Below are 22,988 nucleotides of genomic sequence, written 5' to 3' on the forward strand. Positions count from 1 at the left end.
TAGGTTATTGTACTATACTCGGTTACAACTCAAGAACGGCACCACCTCATGTAGTGTATCACTCCGCCAAAGCGCCGGACCCGGATGTCGATGGACGCGCGCGTTTTGAAAGGGGTTTGCTATGCATGCGTGATATCGTCCTCCTTGTCTCACGCAGTTTGTTTGCCGTCACTGGAGTCATTTATAAGTATATTAAGTCCAAAAAATCACGGGAACGGCTCACGCCATGTTCAAAATATTCCCACTAACGCCCTACTTGCGCCACGCGGAGAAACATCCGGCTACGGTGATAAGGCACAGCGGCAACTTCCGGTGCCGTTCTTATGTTGTCACCGAGTATAGCTGATGACACACAGGTGAGTTAAATGAGAAATAGCAGCCTCTTTTTTTTTCTTTTTTCACTGCATGCCTTTTTATTTTTTATTCTCTTATTTACAGTAGGTAGCTTTGGTCAAAAATCATTGTAGCAAGTAATTGGGGTGTAAGTTTACGCTCTTAAAGGAGCCATGAAGAGAAAATACAACTTCGTTTAATTTGGAAGAACTAGGATTCAGTATCTCACTCGGCTCCATTACAGCCACAAAAGATGTTTTTTTAACAAAAAAAAAACAAGAATTATTTAAAAACTCAAATTTTGCGCCACAGTGACGTGTTATGAGCAAGAATGACGTTATACGGGCCAAAAATAAAACAATTTTTAGTGCGTTAACTGCACGTTAGCATTCAAGTGATGGGGTCAAATGGATCTAGAGGCCCCATCACAGATGTCCAGCCATGTGTCGTCGCGACAGGCGAGTTAGGCGGCCGCCAATCGCACAAACGTTCCGTGACGTCATAGAAAAGTTGCGGGAAATTGGCTATGGAGTCGCGACGGCTTCACACGTTTTCTTTAATATCTCCGTTATTTGTTCGAAGATTGCGATGATATTGGTATCATTGTTATCGGGACTAAGCAGTCTTTCTAATAAACCCAACTTGTATTTTGTCTTCATGGCTTCTTTAAAGACATTGAAATGCATGTTCCCAGGTGTAGCTTAGCCATTCCCATACGCCCGCTACATGTCTTCCTCTCCTTATGTTGTGAGTGAAAAAGGGGTCAGCACGCATAAAGAGCATGCGCAGAGATACAAGTTTGCATTTGTACCAAAATGATGTCACTGCCGAGAGTAGGGTTGCCATCTTCCCGGTTTTTGACCGGCCCGACTGGTTTTTTAGGCAGCGGGCCGGTTGTCGGTCCGTGCTTAAAACCGGCCGTCATTGGCCGGTTTTTTGGCCATTGTGCCGCGATTATTTATTTGTTTGGCAGTTTATAAGCGTTTATTCAGCAACTACCACGACGATAAATAGGCGTTGGCAAGCTGCGCAAAGACACGCGAGCAGAGAAAATATGCGGGCGAGCGCGGGCGAGATGCAAAAAAGAGCTTTTAGTGGACGAAGTATGTGCGGTTTCTTTTCAGGGCAGAACATTCAGAGCTATAACCAAAATTTCAGTAACTTTCAGTAGAAACGTTATGTTGATTCCTCTCTAGGAAAACGCTACAATGCATATGGCATTGCATGTCGTAAAACATGGATTCTTTTTTTTTTTTCACTGCAAATTCAACCTTCTAAATCCGCCCCCCTCCCCGAAGGGCCGTTTTTTTTTTTTTTTTTTTTCTCAGGGAAAGGTGGCAACCCTAGCCGAGAGTTGCCCAACACTGCAGAAAGTTGAGAATATTCTATCGCACATAAAAGCTTGTACCTCCTGACTGGCATTGAACCATACACCCATAGATCATAAAGCATGGCCGTGAGCACTGAATCGTGCAATCATTTTATTTTTGGCAGAAGGTACTGCAGAGGGGTGCTCGCATTTTGCAGCGGTGTTGGGAGTGGGGTTGGAGTGGGAACAACCGAGGATCCTAGCATTTGTGGCTTTCCCTATCATTTTGTTGGAAGGGGACTGATGGTCCAGCCAGTTTGGCACAAACTAGATTCTTGTAATAAGCTCCGCACATACTGTGCACACTGACTGTTCGAGCATGATGGAGTAAAGTTCTCCCCGAGAAAAAGTGTGCTGCAAAAAATGATGTTATAGACCATGGCACGACCAGTATTTTGCTCCAGCTATGCGTTGAACTCACTCACAGCCCATACGTACCCGTAGCACTGGCACTGATTTGCTTGCTGATTGGTGGGGAACCCCTGCCATCGCATGTAGCAGGATTTCCCAAGCTAGAGTCTACGAACTCCAGGTACGCGAGAAAGATCAGGGGGGTCTTCAGCAGCGCATTTTTGCACTCTGCTTGCATTTGCACTCTTTTCACTATAATACTCTAAGCACTGTGCTTGTGTTCATGTACACTGTATTTTTTCAAGCCTTGCTGGAGGAAAGTTACTGGGAGGTAGCCTCAGGGGAATATATTTCCCGTCTTCACAACAATACTAGTCGGATACTGAACCCTAAAAACATGCCGTTGCTAAAATAAAATGGGCTGGTAGAGCTTTTTGGCAGCACATCATTACTACAGCTTTCTCTTCCATGCCCAATTTCTTGTGTGTGTGAAGGGCATATGCCAAAAAATCACCTGCAGTACCATTTTGGTCTGTTGAACCTGCACCAAGTAACATCCTTGGGGTCCAGCTCTAAATACCACTGTTAGCACTAATCCTTAACTAATCACACATCCTTAATAAAAATGTCGTCAATGAAAAAAAAAATTAGTGCCCTTCCACTCTATGAAGAAGGATGATCAGCGAAGTTGAAGGCATTCCACGGAGTGCACGAAACAACCCACGTTTGTGTGTAATTTGCGATTGAGCACTCTCTCTAGCCAATTAGCTGAATGAAGCTTGAAATTACTCGAGCTTCAGTCTTGCAGACAAACATAGAGCTGTCTGTTTCACTTCCGCGTCGTGGGCATCTTGCTGTTTGTGTAATACATTATCAATCTTCGCGACCACTCAGAGGGCACCGGACAGGTCGCATTGGGCCATTTCACATCCATGTTTAAACCTCCAGCCAGCACAACGGAGAAGTCATGAGCAAGGGCATGAAACTTATAGCTTTGCTTGCATGTTCACTTCTCTCCCCCACCAACCAGTGCACGTCGGCAACCGGTTTGCGCGCCTTTACAAGTGAAAGAAACCGACAGAAATGTCGCTCTGAGAGCCTTAAGCTGAACAAGTAATTTTGGCCCACATTGGTGTTCCAAGCAGGCAAGTTGCCGGTTATGCGAAAGGGATTCGCAGCTATGCGACTGGTATGTGAGGCAGCAACGGTTGCGGCAGCAATCCATCCTTTGTTTTCGTGCCTATTCGCACTTCTGTTCGGGCTGCCGCTTCCTCCACTCCCGCTCTTCCTCCAAGCAGACCAAATAACATTGCCCCACGTCAGTGTTACAACAGAGCAAGTTGCCGTTCATTCGGGAGGGATTCTCAGCTATGCGACTGGTACGCGAGGCGACAACGGTTGCAGCAGTGGATTTCCTTTGTTTTCGTGACTATTTGCACGTCTGTTTGGGCCGACGCTTCTTCAATTCCCGCTCTTCCTCTAAGTGAACGACATGCGTGCCTCACAGCGAGGTGAACCTTAAAGGCCTGATTCTTTATTCTAGTGTACAAACATGTCACTGTCCGTTCCCCTCCTTCTTCGTAGGCATCTTACTCTCCGTGTACCATACCAACCCAGGGCCAAACCGGTAGATTACGGAGGACAACTGACAGGGTGCATTGAGCCATGAGGCTTCCACATTTAAATTTCTCACCAGCACAACGGGCATGTCATTGGTAGCAGCATGAAGACCAGCTGTGCGTGCACGCCCCCCTCCTTCCACTCCCAACCCGTCTGCGAATAAACCGGCAACCAGTGATTGGCACATACTTCAGCATGAAATACACCAGTGAAAATGTCGCTTGGAAAGCCTTTCAAGCTGAAGAATTATGGGCTCACGCTGGCGTCCCAACCAGGCAAGTGGCTTTATAACCGGGAATGATTCGTACCGACTTGGCTAGGTGAAATTTGAGATGGCAACAGCGGCGGCGGCTTTTTTTTAAAGGGACCCTGCAACACTTCTTTCAACTTTTTTTGAAATCTTCAATGCCTGCAGAACGTAGTCACCCAAAACAACCAGCACTTAGATTATGGGGTCGCAAAGTGCTTCAGCCAAAAATTACTGCTCTATGCTCATCAGATAACTTGGAAACTCGCTCACAATATTTTTCTCTTTCCCGGTCTCGACGTTCTTCGACGGCTCGAATTACGTCACTGAGGCCATGTAGCGGCGGTTGGCCGGTTTTCCTTCAGCTGCAGCAGTGAACGCTTTTCGATAGCAACTTCAAAAATAAAGCCACAAAAACAAAGCAGAAACGGAAGGCGTATCTGGTGCGACGAACAAATCACGCAGTGCCGCTCCGTGCTGGCAATAACTGTAGCTTTCACAGTGCTTCCAAACGCGAAGTAAAGAGTGAAAGCGCTTATCTAAAGTGTTGCAGGGTCCCTTTAAAGCCCATTCGTGCTTCTTTGTATTTCTGCAATCATCCGATAACGACGACACCGCCGTTGTTAGCCTATTGCGCAACTTGTGAAAAAGGCATCAGTGGTGGCGAGGGAATAGCAGTTGTGATACAGGGCCGGCGATGGCAAGGAGGAGCCGCGGAGGGGCACCAAGTAAAGCAGTTTCACTGGAATGAAAACTGGATTGGTTAGACCTATACTGCTTCCCAGTAAAAGAATAACAGTAAATTCACGTTACGACAATTTTTTTTATTCAAAATCTCACTTTGTGAAGTGTTTCATGGGCCCTACTGCAGTGTATAGAGAGCACATCATACTCGCTTTAAGCCAAGTGTCACGTATAACGAAGCTGTTTCCTGTCCCCTCATCATAACGATCTTACTGTATAAGGTGTATTCACAGGGCTTTGGACCGCGTGGTGGCGCTACCTGCGCGGCGGCGACGACGCCATAGTTGAGGTTGCACTCCGCCGTGCGGGCAGCGCGTTTCCCGACGCGAAACATGGTTTGCGGCGTGGTGCTGGCAAGAACGTTCGTGTGGACGGTGTTTTTTCTGCGTGATTCGTGGGTTTGCGAATGCCTTGTCGTAACGAGTAGCTAGCATTGTTTTCGCTTCGAAATTCCGGGCTGTGCTGTTCACGTCTCCTACAACCGCAGACCCGAAGCAGGCCGCACGACAAAACCAAGCGCACCGGGGTTTTTTTTTTTTCCTTTCGCTGTTTCGAAGCGACGGCTAGGGCAGTGCTTGAAGACGGTCTGTCTTCATTCGACGAGTTCTCAAAGAAGTTATCGGTAACATGGCTAAATCTGTTGGAGCCCGTTTCATTCAGGTGGTCCCCTGGACGATGGGCGTCGGAGCTTCTCGCACCTCGTCACATGTTTGAAACATTACGCAGTGCTTAGAATGTTCACAAATTAAGGTAGCCGGCGTACATTATGGATGAGATGAACCATACTGGGCGCACAGCCTCAACATGGGCTCCTTTGAGTGTTGAAGTGAACGCACGCGTAGTATGTACATACAGTGTCGCTTCCCAAATAATTGCGGGCATCCAATTCTTCTTCTTCGCCTTCGACTGTTTCCTAGCGTGTTCGACTGACCAAGCGTGTTACGTGACCATACACTAAAGCTTGACGCTGGGTACACAGTTTGACTACTTCAAAAACAGCGCAGAGGCGAAAACGTATGCAGGGACAAACTAGCGCACTCTTTGTCGCTTGTCTCTACGCTGCTTTCGAAGTAGCCAAAGCGTGTTCCATAATCTTGTTCTGCTTATAATTTCCGCTTCGTCTTTACCGAAAGAAAAACACTTGAAAATCATCGGTGGGATCTTTGCTGTCGCCACCATACCTAATATTATCACGTTCTTACCTCGCGACGGTTTCCACCCAGACCCTGTGCGTAATTGTTCCGCTTCCTTAGGAGCTCAAATGGATGACCTTTGTGCGTTCAACACACAGAAAACTGTCGCCAGAGCACCCCACCGTCTCTCATACTCCTCAAGAAACGCGCAAATATGCCTTGGTGGCACGGTAAAACCAGCCCCTATCTCACACGCCACCACCACATCAAATATCCCCGCAGCTTTGGGTGAAGAAATTTTCTGAACTCGAACCACGGTCATTTCAAGCAACGCAGGAAGTAAGAAAATCGGTGCACGGAAGGACACCAAGATAGCGCGAAATCGCCGAAATGGACCGGGTTACGCACACCGCTGGCCGCGCCTGTCAAACTGTTGGACAGTTGCATTCTTCTCGCGCGAAAGCATAACGTCTTCAAGCACTGCCCTGGCCTTCGCTTCAAAACAGCAAAAAAAAAAAAAAAGGCGCGCTTGCTTTCGTCGTTTGGCCTGCTTCGTGCTTTGGGACTGCGGTTGTAGGAAACGTGAACAGTGCATCAGGAATTTCGCAGCGAAAGTAATGCTGACTATTCGCTACGACAAGGCATTCTCAAACTCACGAATCACGCAGAAAAAACACCGTCCACACGAACGTTCTTGCCAGCAGCACACCGCAAACCATGTTTCGCGTCGGGAGACGCGCTGCCTGCGCGGCAGGGCAACGTTACTAGAAAGAATCTAGAAACGTTGCGGCAGTGTGCAACCTGTGCAACCTCAAACATGGCGTCGTCGCCGCCACGCAGGTAGCGCCGCCGCGCGGCCAAAGCCCTGTGAATACACCTAATAGGTTGTAATCACTGGCGTGGCACACTTTCGGGCAACCATGTGTGTGCGCCATCACTGGTTACGTCGAGCTCCGCGAGATGGCGGTACTTGCCCGTGCTCAGCACTTGTGTTTTTCCACGCTCACCCCCGCCGAACGCAAAGTCCTCTACTGTGTGAGTGCGATAATAACATATCTGTTGACAACACCGCCGAGAATCGATTTGAAACGGGGCAGATGACGCACGCCGGTGTTTTTTTTGTTTTTTTCCTGCGAGGTACGGGCGCAGTGGCACAAGCTGTGCCAAATGGAGGAAAGAATAGCCAGGAGAGGCCCTTAGCATGCCAGTGCATAGCATAGCGGAGCGTTTATGCTGCGCAGAGTGATCCACCCCGGAGTGGCTGCTTCTTTTGGATGCATGCGTTTGCTTGCCTGAGTTTTGAAATGATGCCGATCTTTGTTCGACTGATGTCCTTGCCCTTTGCTGTCTGTTAATGTTTATATTGTTTGTTAAGTGTCCTGTCTGAGTTTTTCTAAAGTTTTTCTAAAATTTCTATGCATTAAAGAAAAAAAATCCGCGGGGAAACCGGCTAGCGCGTTCGGCTGTTAACCGAACGGTAGGAGGTTCGAGCCCTCTCGGGGGAGCCGCATTTTTTTTTAAAGCAAAGCTTGACTACTTTCTTCCAGCGATTTCGTGGAGGATGCGCAAATAACTTTTTGACCGGAGACACCTCGAAGCGCATCGCGTGATTCGCCGGGCCCGCTGTTGGCGCCTGCGGGCGCCGACAGCGGTCGCCACCGCCGCTGCGGCCGAGGCAGCCAACCGCCCCCGCAGCCTCCCATGCACCAGAGACGGCTGTGACTGGCACCGAGTCTTGGGCTTTAGCAAGTACCCGCCTGTGGTTGCTGAACACAAGTACAGATCATGAGGCACTTGGCGGAGCAGACAACCGCACTAGTTTGGAGGGTGACTCTATCCAAGCTGCTTAACGTCGAAGCAGCCAAGAACTCGGAAGATGGTTGTGTTTGGAGATGCTGGCCTGCCAAATGATGGTTCCAAGGTACTAGAAAAAAGTTAGCGCCTGTCTCGTCTACTCTGTTTCTTCGTCCGTGCTTTTGTTGCGTTTCAAATCATGGCAACTATTCACCAACTATCCCAGCAAGAAGTTCTTCTCCGCCTATTATTAAAAGCATTTTCGTATCAGGCTGAAATGACCCATCAGACGTCATACACGGACCAACGCGTTTGTTGATCAAGTTTTCATAAAATGCCTTAGCATTCGAATATATAAAATCTTTAATGGGTGAATTCCCAATTAAGCGCGTGGGCGGGGACGTACTCCATGGTGGTTCTTGGTTATATTCCTTGTGTAGCAAGGTTATGGCTGGTTGTTTAGTATATCAATTGCCCCCTTCATTCATGCCTAAGCATTCACTACACATACGGCAGCGACTGAGCAATAAGCGGTTTCTTTCAGCCAAAACTACTGCCTTAGTCATAGCTGAGGCATCATTTTTCGTGAAAAAAATCCTCCTTGGCGTTCTAAATCTACGCCCCTGCGGGCAGCCTCATCCGCTTTCTGGTTTCCCAAAATGCCACAGTGGCCTGGGAGCCACTGTAGTGTCACACGATGTCCAGAGACGAATGCGAGATGGTGGAGATACTTTACTTCTCGCTGGGCATGTTCATGAAGGCTGAAGCAGCTAGCGCGTTGCAGGGTCTGACGAGCTGCCTTCGAATCGCAAAAAAATGGTCCACTGTGTCGACGGCTGGCGAAGAATGTATCGGATGGCTTCTTTTATCCCGTGAAGCTCAGCCGACGTGGACGAAGTCAGTCGCTCAAGCCGGTATGATAGGGCTTTCCCAGCTGATGGATCGAATATAAATTTCTGATGAACTGCACTCAGATGTTGCCGATCCATCTGTAAAAATGTGAGTCGTTGCACTGTAAAATTTGTTAATGTGTGCAAGTGTCATCTGAAGTAGGCTGATTTGAGGCATTTGCTTTTTTGAATCAATTCCAGGTATGCATGTTTTTATTCGAAGGGGCGGCAGAGTCCAGGGCGGGAATCCCAGGGGCATTGTCTGCGGTGCTTGAGTTGGAATTGGAGCTTTGATGGTCCTGATTGCTTGCCCAAAGCTGGGGTTGCTGCGATCTGCGATATGAGCCAACGAATGCGATAGCATGTCCCCACGATGCAGAAAAAGGGGGCATTGTCAGCACCGGATGGTACAAAATCCCTAGCGCAGTCGACAACGCGTTTGCACTACGCAATTCACTATTGTGGGTACGTGCCAAATATTTCAAGGAAATCCGTCATTACCGTTATCATTTTCGTCTTCATCACTGGAAAGCCGCCTGTCGCGGTGGCTCAGTGGCTAAGGCGTTGTGCTGCTGAGTTTAAGGACGCAGGTTCGGTCACGACCGTGTTGGCTGCTTTTCTGATGGAGGCGAAACGGGAAAACGTGAGCGTGTCCAGAACCCCAGGTGGACAAGAGTAATCCGGAGCCATCCACTACGGCGCACCTTGTAGCCCAGGTGCAGAATCGGCGCATTAAACCCGCAATAAATCAGCAATCACGACAGACCTCCCACAAGACAATCCATAGCACAGCTTAAAATAAAATGCACAGAATCCTTTCGCAATACCACACGTAAGCACTCTTAAGTATATCTCGAATTTTTCGAGCTGATGTTTCTGCTACAGTTAGGTTGAATTCATATGGAGGCCATAATATTATGTAATTTGGGATTTCATCGCCGTAAATTTTATTTAGGTTCCTATTTTCTTCTCTGGAAAAGGTTCCATAAGAACATCACAATCACCATCATACCACGGCACGCGGCACGCGGAGAATTCCACGCAAACGAGGAATGGCAAGGAACTCGGAACAGTGATATCCCATTATGTATGGTGCTCAGAGCCCCCAGCGGTCATTCGGACTCACGGCATCTGGCATGCCCCGCGACGACACCGACCAGCGACCTATTGAGTCCGCGCAGAAGCCCGGAAATCGGGACCGGTGCGGAAATGCTTACGCCGGGACGAAGCACACCGCTGCGGGACCAAAGAACTGCCAGGTGCACGAAGAGGGCGGAGGTGATGCTCCTCGGGGGGACGTGAGGGCTCTGGTTGACCGCCAACCATTCACACAGCAGAGGCTCGACACCTCCCCGTTCCATCAGGAGAGACGGCGCGCCAATTCCACCAGCGTACCTTTCGGTTCCAGTAGCACCGACAGAGACCAGCGGGAGGCATACCATTACCGCCCATCCAAGGTTAGGCTAGAGACACTCAGGCAGCACCACATTCGGCCGCTTCGAAAAAAATCCACACTATTCCCGCGGGCGCAGTTCTACTGCAATCTCTGCCAGCGACACCTTGACGACGTTGGGTACGCTGAAAAGCACATTCAGCAAGACGTACACCTTACCAAGAAGGCCCTCAGTGACCTGCGGATGGACGTCAAGAACCTTCCGTACCCGGTCAAAGCCCAGTGCGACGCGATCAGCAACTTCGTCCAGCAAATTGCCAATGAGCACGGCCTGACGAGAGGGGAAGTTGAACTGCGCAGGAGAATAGCCGAGGACTTGGAGGCCCACATCAAGGCAACATTGCCAGATGTCAGGCTCACGCTGCATGGGTCGTCGGTGAACGGCTTTGGCCTGAAGACGAGCAAGGTCGACATCGACCTGTCTACAGTCGGAAAAGCGGACACCGTGAAGCTTTTCATCGAAACTGGCGACATGCTTCTGCAGTGCCCCAAGTATTCGAACGTGCAGACGGATTTTTTTTTCAGGGTGCCGCGAATACGCTTCACGGATGTCAGTAGCACCCTCTCGTGCGAGATCAGCCTCAACAACAACAACTCGCTCAAGACCTCGAGGCTTCTAGAAGGCTACATGTCGCTCGACCCCAGAGTACAAACTCTGGGGGTCGCGTTCCGGTTTTGGGCCAACATCTGTGGCCTCGACCAGCAAGAGAAAGGCACGCTGCCAGCTCACGCCTTTGCCCTCATGACTGTGTTCTTCCTGCAGCAGTGTAAGCCTGCCGTGCTGCCTGTTCTTCACGAGCTGAAAAGGTGCGATGAGCCCGAATCATACGTGAAGCCTAAAGATCTGGAGGGCCGGTGGGCCTGCAAAAATTTCCGCTCCGTGGGCCAATTGTGGGTTGAGCTCCTGCGCTTCTACGCCGTCGAGTTCAAGCTCAGCAAACACGTGGTGTGTATCAGGAACTCCCAGCCCGTTCTCATCACCGAGAAGAAGTGGAACAACCGCTACATTGCTATCGAAGATCCCTACTCTCCAAAATGGAACCTTGCCCGTTCCATCCCGAGTGAGCGGGTGTACCTGTTTGTGAAGGGCTGCCTGCGCTCGTCAGCCGTCTACTTCCTAGTGCCCCAGCTCCGGTCGGGACCCATGTTCACCATGCTGCCGGGTCTGCCTCACTACAAGGACGACTCAGACCTCGAGTCTGAGTCTGACCAGGAAGAGGACAAGCTCAAGGGAAAGAAGGAAAGGCAGAGCCAGTCGCCGGGATGCTCGGTTGTGACCAGGGCAAACGACGGGGATGACGGCGAGGAAGAGCGAGAGGATGGTGCTAAGAGTAACGATGATAAGTGCCTCTCGTTTGACGAGAATGTCAATGTCGTTACCATCCGCCACCTCGTTTCGAACCCGGCCACAAAACCCAAAGGTCACAAGACGACAACGCCTCTTCTCCGAGAGCAGTTTGTCAAACCGGGACCGCCAATCCCTCAGGGGATATTGGCCAAACTCGACCTCTGCAGCATGGATGACTTCCAGTACAGCTTCACCCGGGAGACTCTCGCCTGCGGAAAGGTGCCTCCCATTGACTGCTCCTTCTGCCAGAAGAGTGGACATCTGCGCGAGTTCTGCCCAGGCCAGCGCCTTCCCGAATTAAAGAAGCTTCCTGACATGACCCGGAACTTTGAGAAGATACTCAACAACGTGTGCCAAGACGTGATGAGTGCCTGCGTTCTACAGCCGCAGGAAGAGGCAGATCGCCAAGATGTGCTTCATAAACTGCAGTCCTTGATTCGGGAGTCGCACAAGGACGCCAAGCTGACCCTGTACGGCTCGTCGTGTAACGGCTTTGGCTTGGCACGGTGTGATCTCGACATTTGTCTGACATTTAACAGCAGTAAAGACGGCAAGGACATCAGTCACGTCAGAATGATCAAGTATCTTGCGAAGAAGTTCTACAAACACTCAGAGTTTGACGAGGTCATTGCCATTACCAACGCCAAGGTGCCAATCGTCAAACTTTTACACGTCCTGAGTGGCTTGGAGGTCGACATCAGCTTGTACAACAGGCTGGCGCAGCAAAATACACGGCTTCTGAAAACGTACAGTAGCATTGACAACCGAGTCCGGGAACTGGGCTACACCGTCAAACGTTTCGCGAAAACTTGCGACATTTGTGACGCCTCACGAGGAAGCCTGTCCTCCTATGCATACATCCTCATGGCACTCTACTACCTCCAGCAGCGCAAGCCACCAGTCATTCCAGTCCTGCAGGAGCTGTACCCTGATGGGGAGACAAAGCCAGAAGTGATCATTGAAGGTTGGAATGCGTGGTTTTTTGAGGACATCGGCCGTCTGCAAAGCGTATGGAGCGAGTTTGGCCAGAACAAGGAGTCCGTGGGGGAGCTATGGCTGGGCATGCTGCGGTTCTACACAGAGGAGTTCAACTTCAAGAAACACGTGGTGTGCATCCGTCAGAAGGCTCCCATAACCAAGCTCCAGAAGATGTGGAACAGCAGGTGCATCGCCATCGAGGATCCTTTTGACTTGGACCACAATCTCGGCATTGGAGTGTCTCCTAAGATGTACATATACATTATGAAGGCGTTCATCAAGGGAAGGTCCCTGTTCGGAACGCCAATAGGTAACCTTCCCGCTACATACGCCACGAACGTGGACTATTTCTTTGACTCGAGGAAACTCACCGACGGACAGCGGCCCAACGACCGAGGGTGTCACCGCTGCGGCAAGATTGGCCACCGCGTGAAGGAGTGCCCGAAAGATTGGCCATCGCGTCAAGGCGTGCCCGCGACCGCCGGCACCCGGTCCCAATGAGTGTGAAGGCAGGAACACTCAGCCGCCAGAAGGACAACAGCCAGTGCTAACCTTATTTAGTGACTCTAGGGGCAACCTTTTTGCATTGTGGGGGGAGAGGGAGAGGGCGGGGGGACGGGGGAAAGTGCTGTTGTGGGGGGGGACCCACCTTGCCGACGTCCGTGTAATGTCTTGACACTGTACACACGTTGCGGAAAACGGCCGCACAGTGGACCTCCCTAGTGACGGGTCCCCCAACCCAACACATTTCTTTCTGTGCATAGCTATGGCAGCTCCGGTCCGTGGAGAGGCCTTGCCTCTGCACAATATGTGATGCTGAAGTTGTGTGCCAACAAACATTTCCATGCACCAGACTCTGAATTAAAGGGTGCAGCTGAGGGGTGTTTCCCCAGAAACTCCCAGCCTCGCAGAGGTCAAACTTCTGTGGCCTCGGATGCTCTTCGTGTCATTTTTTTAGTAACCTCCCGGGGAAAACTCAAATTGCGGTTTGTAGGTGGCCGTTCAGGTTTCTTGGGCAATACTCGGGTTCCCCTTTTGCTGGATTCCTTCACGGGGAGAGGGGTTGTGGCCGAAATAAAAATGAAAGCTCTTTAGTGCATCTCGATGTTAGCTTGTACGTTTCACAGTTATGCTGTTTTGCTACAGCATTTTGAGCTTCTTGAGCTCACACAATAATTTCTCAGGCCTTTAAGTGGTAAAAACATAAAAAATGCATGAAGTAAGGTACTGCTCCTGCTTTCTGACTGGAGGGGGTGCAGCCAGACAAATATACTTCCTGCATTTACAACATGTAGAGGGGCCTGCGTCACTTCATGGAAATGTATACCAAATTTTTGTTCCACTGCTTCACCACCTGTCTTATGTATTTTCAATTTTTAGTACCAATTTATTATCAGGGACTACTATATGAACACTCGAACGCTTTTTTGTAGGCATGTTTTAGAAGCTCCATACACACTAAAACGACGACAATCGTATTCGAAAATACGTGGGTTAATTCGCGATAAGTTTTCTACTATTCATACACAGTTCCAAATTTGATATTTGCACAATTCTACCAATGGGGCACTTAACGCTCTCACATTACAATATTCCACGCGTCTCAGCCCGTTCATCTTTCAGCCAGGGTATTCTGGTAAGAAAAGGAAGCAAAGTGTGTAGCGATAATCATCCCCAAAATTGGTGTCGGTTCCCCTCGAAGTTACGCAAAGAGCCAAATTAGGCAGGGCAGCTCACTGAGATCTTGGTTATGCCAGGAATGGTTAGGGAGGACATGCGGGCTGGCAGTGCCGCAGTGTCGTGAGTGAGGTTTGTGTATAGTCAGCGTACGCTTTCTTCTGGGGAAGAGGTGGCGGCCTGTCCACCTCTGGGAGTTCCGGCCTAGTCGAAAAAGACGACAAGAAAAATTTCTGTAGTTGGTCGTATTTTCGCGTGTCGTACTGTCGTCTTGTAGTATTCTCGTTGTGTCGTGATTCTGATGTTCTGTCGTGTGTCGTATTCCTGTCCTAAGTTTGATGTTCCGTAGTGCCGAATTCCTGTCTTGTCGTGATCCTGATGTTCCATCAGTAATTGCAGATGGTTTTAATGTTCTTGCCCGTTGTGAAGAGTAGCGTAAATGGAAGTTCTGTTGTGACTACAGTAATGTTTGTCGTTGAGAAAATTGACTTTGTCGTAACGACAGAAATGCGTCTCGTAACAACATATGGCTTTGTCGTAACAACGGCTGTTGTCGCAACAAAGCTTTTTGTCGTACGACAGGAATTCTTGTTAGGTTTGTTGTGATTTTAGTCTGGGGGAGCAGCTGAGCGGGAACGAGGGGAAGCTCAGGGCTGTGGCCAGGGAGTCGTTGCCCCACCTGCGACAAGCATGTTTACGGGCATTTTTAGCATGGACCGTCCACTCGTTATCTAAAGGAGCGCGTCCAAGCTGCTTCAAAACTTGGCCTCATGCTGCACAGCAGCGTGACTTTACCATTCAACGTTAACGACCCCTCTGTAACGCCTCTGGTCTTGAGGGTAAAATAAATGAAATGAAATGGAACACTAGAAGAATCAGAATCTAGCCACTGAATGGTGCATCTGGAAGACCTAGAAAACTGTCATGATTGCCTGGCCTGTTACCTAGACAGACCGAGTAATTACTTCAACTATTATTTTATCTGATTATTCAACGAGTTGTGTCGCACATTAAACACTTCCTCCTACGAGAAGGGGAAGGAAACGCATACGGGCCTCTTGTATACTCATCGATCCCGGAATGACTGCGGTGCACCGAGTCACCTTGAAACGCGGCGCTCTGGCTACGCTTGTGGGTGAGCACGGGAAAAAACATAGCGCGCAAAAGCGCCTTTGTATAGCAGAAAGTCTCCTCAAGGCGTCACCCTGCATATATAACAGGGTTTTTAGGGCGCAGCCCTTTGTCGCCCGTTCGTGGGCTAAGCCGCGTCGCCGTCGTCGTTACCGAGAGAACGATGGCAAGACCGACGAGTGAAAGAAGAAGCGAATGATGAAAGAAAGCAAAGGAGGAGAGTGTCGCGAAATTGGGAGGGGAGGGCGGTTCGCCGTGGCGGCGTGAGCCAGCGCTCTCCGAAAGTGTGCGGTAGGGGAGGGGAGGGAGCAGTATGCTGTGCCCGCGCGAGGCGCTCGACAGCGCGACGCTTGGCGAAAACGTGAGGGGGGCGTGCGCGTTACTATGATGTGCGTTCGCTTAAGACGCAGTTCGCGGTCCCTTCCTGAGACGCACTTCGCGCCGCCGACGCAGAGGTTCATTGTCGCTGCCGTCGAGAGAACCCACGAGTGAGTGCTGCCTCAGCGCACTGCTGCTGCACCCAAATATCGCATTAGGGAGTATCGTAATCGCCAGCCATTTTTTTTAATGGCGCATACCACCTGACGCGAGTGCGGCTTGTCAGACTCTCGGGGATTGGCGAAACGGTGACGTGGAGGCCTTTCTTGCACCTAAATGTGTTGGGTTGAGACCTCTAGTGCCTGACGGTGTGCGCAGGCGTATGCATCCCAGCTGTGCTGGGCGAGAGTGAGCCGCGGCCTGACTTTTGTCGATCGGCGACATGTCCCCGAAAGCCTGTTCTCATGAGCTTTCACTTTCGCCGTAAATATTGGAAGCCAGTTAGAAAGGCTTTCTTTCTTTAGCACCATACTTGCGTGAAAGTCGGTCATAAAGCCCCGCTCATGTATGCCGCCACTCGAGAAACTTGCCGTCGCCTGGGAGAAGGCGTCCAATGAGCCAGCAATGAACTCAAACGCTATCAGCCGATCGCGCTGATAGTGTCTGACTTTTGTCACTGGCTGTCACATACATAGCACGGTAAACTTCCGTGTTCACCCGCATGCACCTTTTGACTGCGCTTGTATTGCAAGGCGTCAACAATCAATAAAATCAAAACTGAAACTTTATAATAATTGCTAGCTGAGGTTTGTGTCTTTTGAGAAGCACGGGCTCTGCAAAAAGTTCCCGAAAGTATTTATTAATGACAAAGCATTATTTAACTCGGTTGGTCAAAAATCCGGCAACCATGGCACACAAAATGCAGCCGACGTACGCATGGCACATAAAATGGCCGAAGTACGGCTCACAAAATATGGCCGACTGCTCAGACGATAAGGAGAAGATTAATGGAGGCTCTAAATGACGCCGCATTTCTCAGGAAAGCCCCCGCTGCAGAAATCTTTAAGATGCGTTCATCAGCGAATATCATTCCGCCATTTCCAACCGAACGTTTCGTATAATGTCCGAAAACCGTCTCATATCCAAGGGGTGCCTGGCGGAATGACATTGGCAAGCTGCGTAACCGCGCGGGCTTGGTTGTGCACGTACATATGCAGGTTCCCCACAAAGTAAACGGAGCACGGGTTAGAGTTTTTGAAGGGATTTCTCCGCCGTGTGGCTAGCCAGCAAATGCTACGACAGCCACTTGCATAAATAAATAAATAAATAGATAAATAAATAAATAAATAAATAAATAAATAAATAAATAAATAAGTAAATAAATAAATAAATAAATAAATAAATAAATAAATAAATAAATAAATAAATAAATAAATAAATAAATAAATAAATAAATAGCAGCCACTGAATGAGGCCGGTAAAATTCATTCGTTGTGGGAAGGCAAGGGCGATATTTCTTCAACTGAGACGTAAGAATGGTCTAGACTTGCCCTGAGAGAGAGAGTGGGTGCACTGATTGATGAACCAGCGCATTCGACGACAGCCAACCGACAAAGATCGTTTATTATATTGTTTAGCACTTCGACGTTCGTATTCCTAAAAGCTTTAACGACTTTCGTCGTACACATGCAGTTAAGGTGGCAATCATAATTAGTCTCATTTCAGGTATTACATACTACCGAATTTTTTCAGAATCCATGACTTCCGTCAACTGGATGAGCAGAGTATGCGCAAAATAATGTGTTCGCAACGACGAATGCAAAAAATCGCAGACAAAACTAGCATTAAGACCACGCTCGCAGCTCGCCTAAACTCTTGCCTAACACAGGGTACATATTAGCCGACTTTTCAAATGCGTGCCTATCGCAGACGTCATATATTGTGCAGCGAAGGATCGCGCCATGCTGACCGTCTGCTCCTCGCTTTCAATGTTGACTTTTTTTACCCCTACAACAACCAGTTCGGGCTCTTTCACGAGTTGGTAAGCTGCTTTTTGTTTTCTTTTGGAGTTTCGCCCTCAAACATTGTGCCTGCAACTCTCAGGAGGACTCTGTCTCAAGCCTTCCGGTCACATCTGTTGATTGTCACGAAAAGGGAAAGATAACGCATACACCAGTCGACTTGCGTCGAATGAGTGTCCAGCGCGCAGTCATTTTCAAGGTTGACGGTTGTGGCCTCGCAACGGCGGCAATTGCGGCGGTACAAGGAAACCTTCCACTGGCGCTCCAGTTGACGCAGCCTTTGCTCCTGTGGCACGTCCTGAAGGCGCCGCTTCTGGGGCGCTGGAACGATATCCATCGGCGTGCCGACGGGAGAAACGGGAAGATCTGGAGTGCCTGCAGTCGCGGGCTCGTGTTTCGGCGCGGCCGGTTCACCTGGTTCCGGTTCAGTAGCTCTCGCTCCCTGGGTGCCGGTCCCTTCGACTCTGCCTTGTTCCGTGTTTATGCCTGCGGCCACTGCAGCTCCTGCCGCCTCATCTTCGTCCACGGCGAGCTCGGCGCTTTCCACATCGGCCCCTCGGCCCATGACACTGCTTCTTTTGTCGCAATTCTTTTCTTTCTTTCCGGCAACCCCGCGTGGGTATGCAGGATTTTTTAGGTAATCATCATCGTCGTGACATTAGGGGCCGTAGTCTGTTAATGAAGATATTTTAGAAGCAAGACGGCATATTTTGCTCCTCGATCACCCATCTGCGAGAGTACGTGTGCAGCCTCCTTTAAATTTTGATTGGAAGGGCAATTTCCTGGCATCCGACCGTTAGCACCTGGAAAATTAGCGCCCCTTCAGTTAACGTCTGTCTCCGGTATGTTAAGGCGCTACTGCACAGGTGTCCGTATACAGAAAAAAAGGCTTAGTAAAATTTTGACAGGCCTGCCCTCAATATTTCCTACAATATATAGGTTCACCAGGTTTTCGCCTTCCGCTGGTGGGTACCCTTATTTCGTGGCCGTGAATGACGAAACGGAATCGACTTTAAAGCAACTGTTTACAGTTTATTTGCTGCCATGTCTGCTTTATAACTAAATAACAACAAGCAACGCCTGCAGAGGAGCTATACAACGGTTGGCAGCTTGCCAGCTGGCGTCTAATAAAAAACAAGACCGTGAGCAAACGATGCATGGAAGACGCCTGAGCTCACCGAACCAAGAATAAATACCACCGACGACGGAAATAGAAACAGTCGAGAAAGACAATTAAGACATTTTATGTGTTGGAATGCGAAAACCTTACTTTTCGCCCCCCCCCCCCCCCCCCCTCCCTCCCGCACCGAATTTTTTTTATCATAGAGGACGGAAACGGACGAGGTCACTAACCCTGCCTATTATGCAATAATAACTATTTTGCTGTCATAAACTACACACCAACCGTATCCATGAAGGCTTTCACCACTACGATTAGCTATTTTACAAATTGACTGACAAGAAACTGAACAAAACATTCGGAAAGTAGTGTGGGATACGGCATCATATCAAAATTCGTGGTATATGATTCCTTGTTTTGGCTTTTCATTTTAGCTTGAGTATACGTCCCGAGACACAGTTGTAATCGATAACGTTTTTTCCTCTGCTTTTCCACACTTCGTCTGATCGACCTGTCGCAATAAGCGCGACACACCGGACCTATGGAGGAAACCTGAATTGTTGGGAGCGAACGACTGAATCACGCATGGTGGAACCGCGCCGGAGACTTTACATGTTTCAGTACACTGCAGCGCTTCCGTGAACGTTTGTTACATTTCGCGACGACCAACATAAGGTCCGACTGCGTCCGCAATATTAAATTATGACTTTTCTTCGTTCCTTACCCATTTTGCTAACGACGAACTTCGAGCGGACAACGGGAGTCTACGGCGAAACCGAAGTTGGAAAAGGCCAGCAGTGGCGAGTGCGTCGATCGTCAGCGCCATCTGGCTGAGGCGGGCCTAACTGCTCGCTGTAAACCGTGGCCTCCGCGATCGGCTACCGGCGGCGCGCCGCCGGCAGCCGATCGCGGAGGCCGTGTGTAAACGGTTAGAGCCAGCGATTAGCCGAGTGTATGGGATGCAGGCCCCACTCGCATACCGTAGGCTCCCGTTTGAAATGCCAAACCCAAATTCAGCCGATTTTATTTTCCTTACTTTTATTCTCTCCTCGCCGTCGGCCGCTTTGCAGCCATCCTCGTTTTTTTTTTTCTTTTTTTTTTTTACGTAATGGGGCATTTAATGGTGTCGTATTCAAACGATTTATCCATCACGGTTGAGCTCGGTCCTTGATTGGTCATCCAACGTGACGTCAAGGGGCACAATGCTGCTCGTGAGGCAGTGGAATTCATTGCTCGGAAAGAAACACGCATTGCCTTGCTTCTGCCCAACTGACTGCAAAACAAAGGAGGCTTAGTTTTTGATTCTTGCCGGCCTGCCGGCCATTTAGGTACGGCGATAGCTTGCAGCGTAATGTAACGCATTTTTTTTAATCAGGAAAAGGAAATATGCAGACACCTACGTGGTTGGGTTCACGCAATTCGATTGCCTATTTACCTAGTTACAGGGCACGGAGGCCCAAAAAAGGCAGTGTGATTGAAAAAAAAAAGGCGCGCAAGAATTTCTCTGAGCACTCAAGTCTGCTTACGTGCTGTAACCGTCCCATTCAATCTTAATTCATTTTATTTCACATGAATGGACCCTAATCCACTTATTCCAACTTTATCCCTCTTTAGTTCATTCTACTCCACCTTGATCCACCTTACACCATTTTAATCCTACCTTACTAATCATTACTATCAATCTCTAATCAACCATTCATCGATTTATCCACCTTAATGCATCTTAACATTAATTAATACCACCTTAATACATCCTTTTTGTTGCTATCAATCACTAATCAAGCATTGCTTAACTCTGATGATCATTAATCATCTCTTTGCACGACGAGCATGCTTTTGTTCGCTTCTGCAATGACAAGTCATACAGCCTTATTTCTTTAATTTTCTTCACCATGGCCGAGCTTCTGGAATGGCGAGAGAAGTTTCATTAGGCAAAATGGGCTACGCGTTTTGGATTGACCCGATAGAGAGGGAGGCTGGGGAGGAAGTTTTGAAAGTACCACTGAGTCAGGCGGGCACACACGCAAAAAATCGACAGACACTATATCAGCATGCGATTAGAAAAACCAGAGCTATACACAAAATACATTTTCCAAGACCGCCAATTCGCGATATTGTAAGTATAGGTCGCTTACAGTACAAGCCCGAGTATTAGCAGTGTTAGGGCGACGGGCAATTAGCATCTATTTACATTTCTCAATTCTAAGCCACGTAAGCTATTTTCTGCACCAAATAGGTTGTCAAGGTAGTTTTAGAGTTGGAAGGGGCCTTTAGGATGTGCAGATATAATTCACAGTCAACTGCGAATAGCCCATTGCTAGAGGAAGTCCTGCAGTCGGGAAAATGGCTAAAGCAAACAAGAAACAGCAACTTTTCCAGCACTTCCCTTTGCGCACTCTAGTAGTTACAGCATGACAAGGGTGGTTACATGCTGGGTTCGGTTAGAAATGAAGTCGCATATCCGCAGGGTACATTTGGGCTGATATTTACTTTGCTAAGCTTCATGGTTAGCAAGTCGTGAGACACATCTCTGCCGCGTACATTGAAGTGTTGTTGCGATGCAGCTGATGAACGCAGCTCCCCACTCCCTTATCAGTCTGGTGCGAACCTTGGATTTTATTCCTACCACATTGAACTTTGTGTCGCAACTTTGCCAGCGGCTCCTGGATGCTCAGCAAGCCGGTGTCGCCTCCGTCGTTCGCCTCGCTCCCCCTTGCCCGCTTCTCCCTGGCTCTTGCAGACACCGCTTCTCCGATTACTCGTTCGCCGCTGCATGGCTGCGTGGGTAGGCGCGTCCGCTACGAATTAACACGGAAGCGTTCTCACAGCTCTGGATCTCCCTGGGTGGGTGTCGTTTTGACGGCGCTAAAATCCCTTCGTCGGCTTTTTTCACTGCGGGAGCCAGCTCAGGGGACGATTCTTATTTCGTCGGCTCTTCATCCCTTTGCTGCGTTCTCGGCGCCTTCTACGTCCATGACGCATTCAGTCGTCCTGCCTTCCTTCTCCGCCCCGCCAACGTTGGCATAGGTGCGCACGCACCGGCTCTTATCGTGTAAAACGTGGCGCCGGCCACAGATACCTCCTGGTTAAAAAAAAAATAAGAAAAAGAACGACGAGGATGGGATTCGAACCCACGCGGGCAGAGCCCAATGGATTAGCAGTCCATCGCCTTAACCTCTCGGCCACCTCGTCTGGACGAACAGGTATCTTCGTTGCACGACGCCAGTCACGCAAGTTTGCTCCTTTGTATTTGCTTCCACCCGTTGTAGCGTCGAACAACGCAGTCATTCGACATACATTAAAGATTCGGAGGAAAACCCGGCTCTTCGTCGTGCCTGCAATCTTTCTTTTTATTTAGGAAGTTTTACGCGCCGAATGGGTATGGTGGCTACACCATAGGATGGGTCATGTGGAGCCATGTGGAGAGCTGGGGTTTAGTTTTGACCACCAGGGGATCATCAACAGGCGCCGAAATGCCTACAAACAGGTGCTTCTATTTCTTCCCCCAACGGCGTACCCAGGTAGCACAAAAGAGTTTAAATACGTCTACTCTCAGTATTTTTCAGGACGAAAGAAACAGCTTGTAAACGTCTTCGGGAATCGGTCTAAAAGTGGGATTTTGAAAGAGCTGTATAAGTCTGTAAATGTGACTTTTCAATCCGCGTTTTAGATGGGTAGAACACATCGTGATAATGCCGGTCCAGAAAAGAGCGTTTAAAAGACGCTAAGAATCCGCTTCTTGGGATATCTAGAACCGTATTTTAGACATATAACATACGGCCGCATTAACCCGCTCCCCTACTACACTCTACACTTCCCCCCCCCCCACCCCCCACCCCCCGCCCTCCGCCTCCCCCCGGAGGTGATGCTAGGCGTGAATGCAGCCGGTTCACTGCACGCATTCGCAATAAAAAAGGTATTTGGCTTGGGAAAACATTTTATTTCAGACCAAGCAATGGGGGAAAGTACTGAGCACAAAAATACCGTTATCATTCAAAACACAAATGGGTGAAAAAGCCTTCCTTGCACCCGCCAGAAGTATCATTATATAAAACCATTACATTGGTTATTTGAACGGAAGAATTCAGTGCAAATAAAACATTGTAAAAAAAAAAAAGATTAATGCAAAAAACTTGTACCAGCAAGTCTACAACTCTGCGCACTTTCTTATTTTTAAAGCAAGAATGGAGCGCAAACAAGACATCGAAAACAAAACGAAAATAAATCAATGCGAGAAACTTGTACCATCAGGTCCACAGCCCTGCGCAGTTTCTTATGGATATTTGGAGACAAGAACGCAGCACAACTAAAACATTGTACAAAGAAAAGGTATACGCAAGAAGCTTGCACTATCACGTGCGCAGCTTTGTACATTTGCATATGGTTATTTGAAAGCAAGAATGTAGCATGAATAAAACACTAACAAAAAACGATCAATACAAAAAAGTTGTGCCACCAAGT

The 22,988-nt window shown here is 48.9% G+C and overlaps 1 protein-coding gene and 1 non-coding gene across 2 annotated transcripts; one reads left to right on the top strand and one right to left on the bottom strand.

The window, feature by feature from the left end:
• Positions 1-9,566: 9,566 nt before the first annotated feature.
• On the top strand, positions 9,567-12,826 carry LOC144161469 (terminal uridylyltransferase 4-like). The gene has a single exon (XM_077692125.1). The coding sequence runs from the start codon at positions 9,567-9,569 to the stop codon at positions 12,759-12,761; it is 3,195 nt and encodes a 1,064-aa protein (XP_077548251.1). The 3' UTR covers positions 12,762-12,826.
• Positions 12,827-21,637: 8,811 nt separating this feature from the next.
• On the bottom strand, positions 21,638-21,719 carry Trnas-gcu (transfer RNA serine (anticodon GCU)). The gene has a single exon. It is a non-coding gene; the product is annotated as a tRNA-Ser (tRNA).
• Positions 21,720-22,988: the final 1,269 nt, after the last annotated feature.

This window comes from Haemaphysalis longicornis, unplaced genomic scaffold (genome assembly GCF_048455015.1).
Source record: "Haemaphysalis longicornis isolate Haplotype H1 unplaced genomic scaffold, Haemaphysalis longicornis Haplotype H1 scaffold_1, whole genome shotgun sequence".
Lineage (NCBI taxonomy): Eukaryota > Metazoa > Arthropoda > Arachnida > Ixodida > Ixodidae > Haemaphysalis > Haemaphysalis longicornis.